Below are 13,450 nucleotides of genomic sequence, written 5' to 3' on the forward strand. Positions count from 1 at the left end.
TCTTAGAACAAATATGATATCAATGTGTAAGGCCTTCCTTTTCTTTTTAATTTTTTTAAACCAACCATTTATTATTCCTCATGGTCAATGGGTCAACTGGGAAATTCTGCTGATCTGGGCCAGGCTTTGTTGCTCTTAGTTGGACTCCTTCACACGTTTGTGGTCAGATGGCAGGTCAGCTGAGGACTACCTTGTTAAGGATGGCCTAAGCTGCCACAGCTCAAGTGTCCTCTGTGTGTCAGTCACATCCTACCAGCAGGTTAACTTGGAAATGTTTAGGCATATTCTCAAAGTGATCACAGAGAAGCAAGAACAAAAACACACAGGCACTTTTTCAAAGCTCTAACTGTTTCTAGTTTGCTAACTTTTTTTTTTTCTTGCTGGTTTCTCTTTTATTAATGGAGGCAAAATATATATAACATAAAATTTACCATTTTTAAATGTACAGTTCAACAGTATTAAATACATTCACATTGTTGAACAATCATCACCGCTATCCATCTTGAGAACTTTTTTCAACTTGCAATCCTAAAACTCTATACCTATTATATTAAACACTAACTCCTCATTCTCTCCCTCACCCCAGGCCCTGGCAACCAGTATTCTACTTTTTATCTCTATAAATTTCACTACTCTAAGTACCTCATATGAATGGAATCATACAGTATTTGCCCTTTTCTGACTGGCTTATGTCACTTAGCATAACATCCTCAAGGGCTATTCATGTTGTAGCATATGTCAGAGCTTCCTTCCTTTTTAAGGCTGAATAATATTACATTGTATGTATATGTCATGTTTTGTTTATCCATTTTTCTGTTGATGGACATCTGGGTTGTTTCTATTTCTTGGCTGTCATGTGTCACGCTGCTACAAATATGAACATGGGTGTAAAATTATCTGTTCTTATCCCTACTTTCAATTCTTTTTAAGTTTTTGAGAAACTACCATACCGTTTGACATATAAGTTGCACTATCATACATTCGTACCAGCATGCACAAGGGTTCCAATTTTCCAAATCCGTGTCAATACTTGTAATTTTCTGGGTTTGTTTTCATTAACAATCTTCCTAATGGTTATGAAGTGGTATCTTACTGTGATTTTGATTTACATTTCCTGATAATTAGTGATGTTCATTTTATCTCATTGGCCACTTGTATATCCTCTTTGGAGAAATGTCTATCGGGTTCTTCACCCGTTTTTGAATGTTGTTGAGTTTTAGGAGTCTCTATATATTCTTGATATTAATCCCTTATTAGACAAGTGATCCACAAATAAGGCTTTCCTCTGAAAATTAAAACTCCCTTTTAGAGTTCAATAAGTAGATACAGCAACTGGTACAATTTCTTAGCTCTAAGCACTATACTAGACACAAGAGATACAGAAATTAACAAAACAAAATCTTTGTATTCAATGATTTTGCCTGATAGGGAGCACAGAGAAAAAAAGTTAAAATTATAATAAATTATGAAATGTATGATAACAAGTATATGGAAAGTACCCTGGGAGTTCAAATCTCTAGATAAAGAGAAGAATAAGAGCAAAAGAACAAGAGGTAAACATGAGGCATTACAAGATCAGATGACACAGCAAAGATGGGGACAGAGACAGAAGATGTGGTAATAAAACAGACAATGGCTAGATCCTAAACACTATTGTTTGGCATGAAGAAAATGTTAACCTTCATTTTGATATCACTGGTAACTATTGTGATTGTCTGGACTGTGTGAAGAAGATCCTATCCTGTGGACAGAGAGTAGGAATTGCTCCTGAACATCTTCCTGGAATGAGTAAATAAAAGAACACACTCTTAGAGTCCCTGGGCTCTAAGTAATGGACACTGGATATGTTGAGTGAACTTGCACTTCTCATGCTGGGATCTGCAGACACTGGGCAATGATCCTCTGACTGAGACTGTGAATCACTGAGAGCCCTGTATTTCTGCTATGATTGGGTATTCAGTGGAACTTTATATAAACACCTGTGGCCTAAGACGGATTTAGAAGAGTTAAGGGAAAGAACTGTGTATACCCTGGAAAAAAGTTAGTACTAATAGCAAGAAATCTGGTGTTGTGAGAATGTAAGAGTGACCTACAGGAATGAAGGACTAATACTGGGTCAGGGTACAGACAGGGAAGAAGCAATAAAGAGTCTCCAGGCCAAAGAAGTAGAAGACATAAACATTTGTTAGCTGTTCCTAGAAATTACTAAGGAAAGAAGCTGTAGGAAAAAGACTGGATGTTCTGCTAACCTAAATGAGGGTAGAGACTTTGTACTCAGATATTAAAGGAAATACAACTCTGAATATAAATTGGAGGAATCAGTTTGAACCCATGTAATTCATCCTAAATTTTTTCCTAGCACTCTCTAAAAAAGGGATAGAAATAATGACAAATTCAGTAGCAATAAGCAGAATAGACAAAACTGTGATCTCCAGATATTAATTCCCACTAGAAGAGGTCCCACCCGGGCTCCTCAAAGAAATAGAAGATCCTATACCGGGCCAGAAAATGTAAGGGTTAAGACTAGAGTGCCTTACCATACCAGAGATCATGAAAGTTATCAAAGACTGTAAACATGTGTCAAAATGTCACAGAAATAACTTCAAGAAGCTCCCAGTGGTCAAAGAAAGAACAACTGAATATCAGTAAATAACTGCAATGGATTGAAACATCAAATGCATTTAAATCTATGAGTTCATAAAGATAATTTTTTAATAGTCAGTTGGGTACCACTGCAGAATGCTAGGAATCAACTCAATATTTTGAAAACTGTTATGTAAATTAACAGAAAAGAGTAAGAATTAAACTTCTATCCTGTCTTTTCTCTGCAACGTACCACTGGATACCCTAGTAGTAGAAGAGAGGAAATGCCTCCTTATAGAATGAGTCCCATAAATAAGTGAAATAAAAGTGATATTTTAAATACTACAAATTTGCAATGCTTACTAAATTAATGAATCCATGCACTGAATATCAGTGCTAACATCACAAAAGAGAAGTAGTGTTTATCATGCACATTAAATTTTTCCATTTGAAAATACTGAAAATATATTTAAGAGATAATTATATTAAAGGTACATATTTGAAAAAAATTCTTAAGTTAAGTAAAATAACTGAAATCAATCCAATTTATTTTTATATGCCAGACAATTATATTTCAGATGATTACTGAGAAATTACCTTGGACAAATCTCTGAAGTTGGTGGGCAAGGTAAGATCCAGTTCTTCTGATTCATAATTAGTGATGACCCAAGGAAACACTGGATACTGATTTAAGTCATTATAACTCCGGCCTGATAGGGAAAAAAGTTACTTGTAATTTATAATTTTAAAAATGAAATAAACCGATTCAGTAATATAATTTCATAAAAATAAGATTAACAATTTTTGATTGCCAGATATCATTCTCAGTATCCATACTTTATCTCATTTAATCCTCACAACAATCCTACGAAATTATATCATCTCCATTTCACAGATGAAAAAATTGAGTCACAAAAGGTTAGGTAACTTGCCCCAAATCACACAACTAGTAATGGTCAAACCATATTCAAATTCAGATTTTCTGGTCCTAAGTTTGTGTTCTTTTAAACTACATTCGACATTTTTTTATCACTTGAAAGCCTGCCCGAAATAAAATACTCTTTTTTAAGACTTTAAAAAGCTATTTGTAATTCTCACAGTTTTTCAAAACAAGAATCCTTTCTCTGCCATTAATAATCAACCAACCAACTAAGCAATCAAGTTTAAATGACTTAACCCTGGTGGACATTCACCAGTCATCTGTAAAATGACGGCATTGCACTAAATAACTCTGAAATTTCTGTGGTAGTTTTCAAATCCTATAATCCTCTGAAAATAACGTGCAGTATTATCAATGTTGCTTCCTTACATGCCCAAATGCGGCTACATGCTCCTCTATACCTCTTTCTAATGACATTCAATGACCTATTTAGATTTATTAAAAATACAAATTACAGCAAAAGAGGAGGTAGTCCTTCTACATACGTACAGCGGATTTTTGGATATTACCTTTTTAGGATATTACCTTGGATATTACCTTTTAGGTAGCATAGTGGATGAGATCATTGTTTCTGGAATCAAAATGCTGGTGTTTGAATCCCAGCTCCTATTTACTAGTCTATGCCTATTTTTAGTTAGATTTAACATGAACAGACTTTTATGGCAAAAATATAAGAGAGACAAGTATATTAATATTGTTTGAATTCCTTTCTTATTATATATTCTATCATTTCCATTCCTTTTTCTTTCTCAAATATGTACTGATGTCATATCAATACATACCTGAATATTAAAGTAGTTCTCTGCATATACTCTTGGTATCTAAGCCTTTTTTATGGTCTGATGTTTTTAACTTTTTATTTTACTCTATTCATCTTAGGCCTGAGGCCTATTAGGGTACCAGAGTTCATTTTTGGCTGACCCGAAACAGTCTTATAAAACATTAAAACAATGACATTTTTAATTCATAGGTCATTAATGTCACTACATATTTCTATCAATAATTTTAATTTCTCCACAAAAAATAACAAAACATAGCAGCAGAAAAAAAAATGTATGATTCCCTTTTGCTCCCCCATTTCCTTCTCCTTCTGATTTAAATGTTGGTAAACAGTAAAATCATCTTGTCCCATCTATTTAAATAATCAGAAATAATTTTTTATTGTACCTAAAAAATGAAGCGTATGTACCTGCTCAGTGTAATTAGACTTTTAATTAAGTTAAACTCAATACACAGTTATTAAATATGAACTGATGGCCATTTGGGAAATGCATCATGATATCATGAGAATCTATATGCGGCACAGAAAATAAAGTAAAAGAAATCTTAAGTGAGACTTAACTTCACCCTCTAATGCACATTTAAAAAATCTAAAGCAAATGATCGATTCTGTATTTATAAAAAATGTACAGGGAATATACTTAAAAGACACCGCAGGCACAATAAAAGCTATTTGAGAACAGATCATTTCATAAATGTTGCTCCATAATCATAACTGTGCATTCAATATGGGTTAATTGATTTACTACATGCAAAATACATCCATTAAACTTGTTACATAAGTTTCCTGTCACTACTACTTAAAAATTCTCTTAGTCACTAGTTCTGTAATTTCTACTAAATTCAACATAACCATTGACATTTTTTTCATGCCTTTTCCTCAGCTGACTGTGAGATAAACTTCTAATAAAATTTAGAACTTTCAATGTGAGCCCCTCAACTTCTAATTCTTTGCAACATCCCCTCACTCTTTCCCATTTCTCTAACAGGGTCTTTTCTTTGCTAAGAGTAATTGCTTCACCTGAGCTCTCGAACCTGTTTCCCTCATAACTTGAATTGTTACTTTTCCTCTCTCCTCCTCTTTCATCATTTTTCCTCTCTGCCCCAACCCATCCTCTGTTAATAACACATTTAAAAGAACCATAATTGGCCGGGCATGGTGGCTCATGCCTGTAATCCCAGCACTTTGGGAGGCCAAGGCGGGCAGATAACCTGAGGTCAGGAGTTTAAGACCAGCCTGGCCAACATGGTCAAACCCCGTCTCTACCAAACATACAAAAATTAGCCGGGTGGGGTGGCAGGAGCCTATAATCCCAGCTACTTGCAAGGCTGAGGCAGGAGAACCTCTTGAACCTGGGAGGCAGAAGTTGCAGTGAGCTGAGATCGTGCCATTGCACTCCAGCCTGGGGAAGAGGAGAGAAACTCCGTCTCAAAAAAAAAAAAAAAAAAAAAAAAATCTGTAATTACATCTACAGTTACTATTTCATTTCAAACTATTCAGCCCTTATAATCAACCGTTTTTGCTGGCCTTAAACATGAACCTCTATGAAGTAATAAGGAAGCCTCTAAATACTAAACCCAAAGACAAGTTCTATCCTCATTCTGAAGTCTCCCTCTCCATTCTGTAACATTTGACACAGGTGAAAATTCCTTCCTCCCTCTTTTACCTTGCCTCCCAAGACATCTGACTTACCTCAGTTCTCCTACTATATCTACAAATTCTAGGATCACTCATTCCTTTTTGTCCTTTACTAACTTTCCTTCTTTTTTCTTCTCATATGCAAAAGAATTTCCCTGTCTCATCTCACTGCTTTCTGTATTATCTTCCTTGCTGATCTCACATCTCTCAGTGATTTCCTCTCTATGCAGATGAAATTCAACAATGTCCTAGTTCTGAATATCCTCCTTGCCCTATACTTCCAAAAACTCTTTCTGATACCTTAACTTGAAAGTCTTGCTGGCACAATAAAATCATCATCTTTCCCTAGATGAAATTTTCTGACTTCTTTTTCCATTAATTGCACCACCATTTTCCCAGTAACGCAGGCCAGAAGCCTGGAAGTCTTTTCAGATACTTTCTTCTCATTTATCACCTACATTCATTCAGCTGCATATCAAATGGCTGGTGCCTTGTGAATTCTTACAGAATTTGTTTCTTCTTTTTAATTCCCACTGATACCTAATGGAAGCCCTCATTACTACACACACACACACACACACACACAGAATTACTTCCTAACTTTACTTTCTGCCCAGTCTCTATCCACCCAAATTTATCTTACATACGCTGCCTCCAAGTTAATTTTTGATGCAGCTCTAATATCACTTAGGTGCTCAAAAACTTTCAAAAGTTTCCCAATGAACTGACTGCTAACTCTTCAAAGTGACAAGAAAATCGTTCTTCACACTAACATTCTTATTTTTTCCCATTATATCTTTACAAATATATACTTCATGCACACATAAATATACAGTATATACAGACATACAAACTATACCATTCATTGCTCTCTAGGTACACTTTATGTATTCTCATCTTTGTATGTTTGCTTATGCTTTCAGTATTACATGGAATGACTTCTAACATTCCAACCACTTCCTCTGCTAGTCAAATAGTATCCATCCTTATAAAACCACTGAAACCTTATTTTCTCCTTACTCCCACCAACTGGGTGCATATAATTTCCCTCTCTCTCTGTCCTTTTAATCACCACAGTACCTTGAATTTTTTACTGATATATCCCGTTCTAGAATCACGTAAATATTCACATTTGTACTTAAAATGACTCCTATGAGAGTAAGCAACATACCCTATTCTCTTTGTATACCCTTTGTAGTATTCTAGTAGCAATAATGGCAATAGAACAAGCTAGTTATACCATTACTCAAAATAATCTAACAACTGAAATCAATAATTTATTGTCTAAAATAATCAATGCATGGAATTAAGTTACCTGCTATCGTGTTGAGAAACATCAAGTACTCAAAATTAGAAATCTCTCTGTGTTGCCATCGCTGGGTCATGTTAGAAGCCTTAAAAAGCTGACGTGGACTAGCTAATGAAATACGTCTGCAAGAAAAAGAATTCAATGTGGACTCCATCTTAAGATTAATTATATCACAATAATAAATCATGAATTATCTGTGCTTATTCATTCATAATAATATCTATAATTCCGAAAAGTTCTACTCATGTTAGACTAATGAATACTAGAGAGGTTTCAATCTACAATTCATGGTTGAACAAAAGATGTAGACTAGCCACAGATCTATTATACATGTTCTATTCATTCAGGTAAGCTGTCATTACAGTGCCATTATAAAGTACAGGTTCAATAAAAGTTGATTAATAACAGTATAATTAATAATTCACTGCTTTACTGATATAAAAAGAAATTATAGTAGCTGGGAAGTGCATATAAAATTATATTCACATGTCTTTATTGTAATAGTTATCTTAAAGAGAATACATTTTTACATTATAAATTTAAATATATTTGCATATACTTTGTATCAAAGAGAAGAGAGATTCTAAACTATTTAGGCGTCTGCTCATGGGGTAAAGAGAAATTTTTTAAATATAGCTTAATAGAAGACAAATTTTCCTGTGGCCTCATAATGAAATGTAAACATCAGGGAATAGAACTGATCAATACAAAAAGCAGTGGGAAACAGATGGCAGAATTAATTATTACATTCAAAGCCTAGAATTTCAGAGAAATATGCTGTCACAGTTCTTTCTACCACAAAGAACAAGGTAATTATTTTGTAAAAGGTTCACTGAAGTATAATTTACATGCCATAAAATTCATCCAATTTGCATAATTCAGCATTTTTTTTTTTAAATTTGAGAGTTGTGCAATTATCACAATTCACTTTAGAACATTTTCTTCATCTCTTCTCGGCCTTTTGGCTAAAATCAAGTGTAGAACATTTTCATCACCACAAAAATGTGCCTTGTACCTATTTACAGATAATCTTCATTCCTATCCCCACCTACAGGCAACTAGCAATCTACTCCGTGTCTCTAGTAAACCCACCTTTTCTAGACATTTTGGATCAATGGAATTATATATTAGTATGTAGTCTTTTGAGTCAGGTTTCTTTCACTAAACATAATGTCTTTGAGGTTTACCAATATGGTAGCATGTATCCATAGTTCATTCCTTTTTATTGCTGACTAGTATCCCACTGTATATAGAATACAGCACATTTTATCTAGTACATGGACATTTAACAGTTTTTGCTATTATAAATAATGCTACCATAAATATTCATGTATATACCTTTATATGAAAATACATTTTCATTTCTTTTGGGTAGATTCCTAGGAGTGGAACTGCTAGGTTGTATGTTGAGTTTATCTTTAATTTTTTGAGAAACCACCAAATTGTTTTCCAAGGTGGCTATACCACTATATGTTCCAATTAACAATGTATAAATTCATCTCCACATCCTCGCCAATACTCGCTCTTGTATTTTGATTATGACCATTCTAGTTAGTGTAAAACAGTATTTTTAATGTATGTTGTTAAGCATCTTTTCACTTGCTGATTGGTCATTTGTACATCTTCTTTGGTGAAATGACTAATCAAATCTTTTACTCATTTACTGAGCTGTTTGTATTTTATCATTGAGTTGTTAGAATTCTATATACATTCTGAATACAAGTCTGTGATAGTTAATTTTATGTGTCAGCTTGACTGGATTAAGTGACCTTAGAGAGCTGGTAAAACACGATTTCTGGGTATATCTGTGATAGCATTTCCAGAGAGATTAGTACTTGAACCAGTGGGCTTAGTAATGCAGACTGCTCTCTCCAGTGTGGTGAGCATCATCCAGTCGATTGAGGACTGAATACAACGAGAAGGAGAAAGGGTGAATTCCCTCTTCTTCTCAAGGTGGGAATCTATATTCTCCTCCTCTTGGACAGTAGGAGCTCTTGGTTCTCTATCCTTCAATTCTTCCCCCATCCCTCTCTCCTCAGACCTTCAAGCCTTGGGCTCAGTCATGGGCTCCCCTGGCCTTCAAATTAGGATTGAATTACACCACTGTCTTTCCTGGGTCTCCAGCTGTAGATGGTGTATCGTGGAATTTCTTAGCCTCTATGGTCATATAAGCCAATTCCCATAATAAATCTCTTATATATCCATACATATCCTATTGGTTTTCTTTTTCTGGAGAATGCAGGCTAATAAAAAGTGCTTTGTCAGACACATGATATATAAGTGTTTTATCAGTCTGTGGCTTATCTCTTCATTTACTTAGTGATCAATTTTGAAACACAAAAGTTTTACATTTTGGTTGAGTCTAATTTCTCAATTTTTTCTTTTGTGGATTATGCTTTTAGTGTTACATCTGAGAACTCTTTGCCTTTCCCAACATCAGAAAGTTTTTCTCCTATGTTTTCTTTCAGATATTTTATAGTTTTACTTCTCACATATAGGCCTATATTTTGAGTTAATTTTTTTGACTGATATGTGGTAAGCATCAAAATTTTCTTGTATGTAAACATCCAATTTTCTCCACAAATTGTTTAAAGCCTATCTTTTCCTCACTGAATTGTGTTGGCACCTATGCTGCAAAACAATTGACCACAAATGCAAGGATTTATTTGTGTATTGTCAGTTCTCTTCCTTTAATTTATATGCCTATCTTTGTACAATTACCACAACTGAGGACTGAGTACAATGAAAATGAGGAAGGGTGAATTCCCTCAGTATCTTGATAACTGTGGCTCTAGAGTAAGTTTTGAAATCAAGGTACGTCTTCCAATTTTGTTCTTATATTTCAAAATTGTTTAGGCTATTCTAGGTGCATTCATTTCAACTTCCCAATTTCTCCAAAAAAGTCTATTAGGAATTTGATAGGGATTGTATTGATTTTATAGATCTAGGGAAAACTACCCTGTTAATTATATTGAGTCTTCTGATCCATGAACATGGAATGTCTCCATTTATTAAGGTCTATTTTTAATTTCTCTTAAAAATGTTTTATACTTTTCATTGTACAAATCTACACTTCTGTGATCTGTAAAGAGGGCTACTTTTTTTCTTCATTTCCAGTACAGATATCTTCAATTTCTCCCTTCCTTCCTCTCTTTCTTCCTTGTTGTACAAGCTAACATCTCCAATGTAATGCTGAATAGAAGTGGTAAAAATGGGAAGACATTTTTACCCTCCTAAACTTTGGGGAAAAGTATTCAGTCTTTCAACTTTAAGTATGATGTCCATATTGGGAGCTTTTTGGTAGATGATTTTTGTCAATTTGTGGAAATTTCTTTAGTTGAAAGTTAGTTGAGAGTTTTTAAGCATGAATGTGTGTTAAATTTTCTCAAATGCTTTTTTTATGGAATGACAGTAAGGTTTTTCTCCTTTATAAATACTGGTGCACAACATAAATTGATCTTCAGATTTAAATTAACCGGCGTCCTAGTGATAAAACCCACATGAACATTTTATAAATCCTTTTTATATGCTGCTGAATTTGGTTTCCTAAATTTTATTTTAAAAAATTGTGTCTCTGTTCAGGAGGGAAACTGGCCTATGCGTTTTTCTTGTGAGTTTTCCTGTGGTGTCTTTGTCTGGCAATGGTACTGGGGTGACTGACCTTATAGAATGAGTTGCAAGTGTTTTCTCCCCTCCAATTTTCTGGATGAGTAGGTTAAAGATTTATATCATTTCTAGTTTAAATATTTTATTGCATTAACTAGTAAAGACAAATGGGTCTGGGCTTTTCTTTAAGGAAAGATTTTTAAATTAATAATTCATTTTCTTTATGCGTTATAGGTCCATTCAGATTTTCAATTTCTTCTTGAGCCAGTTTTGGCAATTCTGTTTTTCTAAGAATTTGTCCATATCATTTAAGTATCTAATTTGTTGGCATGAAGTTGTCCATGATGTTCCTTTCTACTCCTTTTAATTTCTGTAGGCTCAGGCTGGGCTTGGTGGTTCACACCTGTAATCCCAGCACTTTAGAAGATTGAGGCGGGAGGATCACTTGAGCCCGAGTTCAAGGCCAGCTTGAGCAACATAGGAAGACCTTATCTCTACCAAAAAAAAAAAAAAAAATCAAAATATTAGCCAGACATGGTGGCATGTGCCTGTAGTCCCAGCTACTCAGGAGGCTGAAATGGGAGAATGGCTTGAGCCCAGGAGTCTGAGGCTGCAGTGAGCTATAACTGTGCCAACTGCACTCCAGCCAGGGCAACAGAGCAAGATCCTGTCTCTATAAAAGAAGAAAAAGAAACAGGAAAAAAGAATAAAGATTCTATATGCTCAATAGTTATGTCTCTACTTTCACTTCTAATTTAAGTAATTTGTGTCATCTTTCATGGTTAGGTTAAAGTCTGTCAATTTTACTGATCTTCGCAAAGAATCAGCTTTTGTTTCATTGATCTTCTTTAGTGTTTTTGCTTTATGTTTCATTGATTTTTGTTATAATCTTCATTACTCATTTTTTTCTACTTGCTTTGCATTTAGTTTGCTCTCCTCTGTTGTCTAAAAGTAGAAGCATAGGTTATTGATTTGAGGAATTTATTTCAGATATGGGTGTTTAAAGCTGTAAATTTTCACTTAATATTACTTTAGCTGCATCGCATAAATTTTGATATGTTATACCTCTGCTGGATATAGGCATCCGAATTAGTAAGCTTCTCAGTCCCATGGGAGAAAGAGTTGCTGGCCATAGAAGTAACCAAAAGCACGAATAGCTACATGGCAGAACGTGTGAGGACAAAAAAAAAAAAAGATGCTCCCAAGCCCAGGAACTCTCTAGGTTCTAGGAGGTATATAGAGGAGGAAGTGGTGCAGACCATGGAACATGGAATCAAAAAAAAATGAAGCCCTCTCCACCACTACCACTCTAGCCACACAGCCTAAGCTCACTCCCTTTTCTGTACTTCTCTAAGCTTCTAACGGCAAAATAACATATCTCCTGGTAGCTGTTACAACCCCTGATATGCATGTATTAAACTCCTTGGTTAGTGCTCCTGTAGAAAAAAGAAAATGCCTGAAAACAAGTGATAGGGTTGGGCAAAACTCACAGTGAAACAGAAAAACTAAAATGAAAACTATTGGGTGGCGCCTTTGGGCTGACTCAATATATTTTTGTTATGGCTTAAAACTGGTATCTGCGTGTATATGTTTGCACTGTAAGTGCTCCTGGGTGTCAGAAAGAATACTCCAGATCAAGAACGACAACAGGTAGAAAACTGATAATAGGACTAACTCTCTTGCTGACTGCCATCAGTGGTGAGTCAGGATTTAGCACAATAGTCTCTACCCTCTCATGTCCTACTGGTTGACAAGTCAGAACACTTGGTCTTAATGGCCCTGACTTGTAGTGTTATCACAACCAAACCAAAAGGAGTAGCTCATAAATGCCAACAAAATTCAGGGTCCTGCTTGCCAAGTAAAGCTTCTTGATATTGTGTGGGCAAATTCACAACATTCAATCCTCTGGAGGTCAAAAGCTGCTGTTGCTAAATGTGATGGACAGTTTTCAGTCTACGTCTTACTGATTTCTCATCAGATATTTTCATGTTTAAAAACTATCATCCCTTGGTGATATGGTTTGGATTTGTGTCTCCACCCAAATATCACATCGAATTGTGTATTAGTCCACTCTCACAAACTATAAAAAACTGCCTAAGAAAGACTGGGTAATTTACAAAGAAAAGAGGTTTAATTGACTCCACATGGTTGGGGAGGCCTCAGGAAACTACAATCATGGTGGAAGGCAAAGAAGGAAGCACCTTCTTCAAAGGCAGCAGTCGGGGACGGAGAACCGAGAAAAAATTAAACCATCAGATCTCGTGAGAACTCACTCACTATCACGAGAACAACATGGGGGAAACTGCCCCCATGATCCAATCAGGTCCTCCCTTGACATGTGGGGATTATAATTTGAGATGAGATTTGGGTGGGGACATAGAGCAAAATCATATCAAATTGTAACCCCCAGTGTTGGAGGTGGGGCCTGGTGGGAGGTGATTATATCACAGGGTAAATTTCCTCCTTGCTGTTCTCATGACAGTGAGTGAGTTTTCACGAGATCTGGTTGTTGAAGAGTGTGTGGCACTCCCCTCCCCGCTTCTTCCTCATGCTCCTGCCATATAAGATATGTCTGCTTCCCCTTCACCTTCTA

General features: G+C 35.4%; 1 protein-coding gene across 6 annotated transcripts in view; it reads right to left on the bottom strand.

The window, feature by feature from the left end:
* The window catches only part of LRBA (LPS responsive beige-like anchor protein), a 766,998-nt gene that overhangs the window by 198,433 nt on the left and 555,115 nt on the right, over positions 1 to 13,450 (bottom strand). For all 6 annotated transcript variants that reach the window (XM_028848808.2, XM_028848811.2, XM_028848807.2 and 3 more), the window contains 2 exons: positions 7,258 to 7,373; positions 3,181 to 3,293 (listed from right to left, as the gene is read on the bottom strand). In XM_028848808.2, the coding sequence (XP_028704641.1) occupies positions 3,181 to 3,293; positions 7,258 to 7,373 (229 nt within the window). The remainder of the gene's footprint in view (positions 1 to 3,180; positions 3,294 to 7,257; positions 7,374 to 13,450) is intronic.

Source organism: Macaca mulatta, chromosome 5, assembly GCF_049350105.2.
Source record: "Macaca mulatta isolate MMU2019108-1 chromosome 5, T2T-MMU8v2.0, whole genome shotgun sequence".
In the NCBI taxonomy this organism is placed as follows: domain Eukaryota; kingdom Metazoa; phylum Chordata; class Mammalia; order Primates; family Cercopithecidae; genus Macaca; species Macaca mulatta.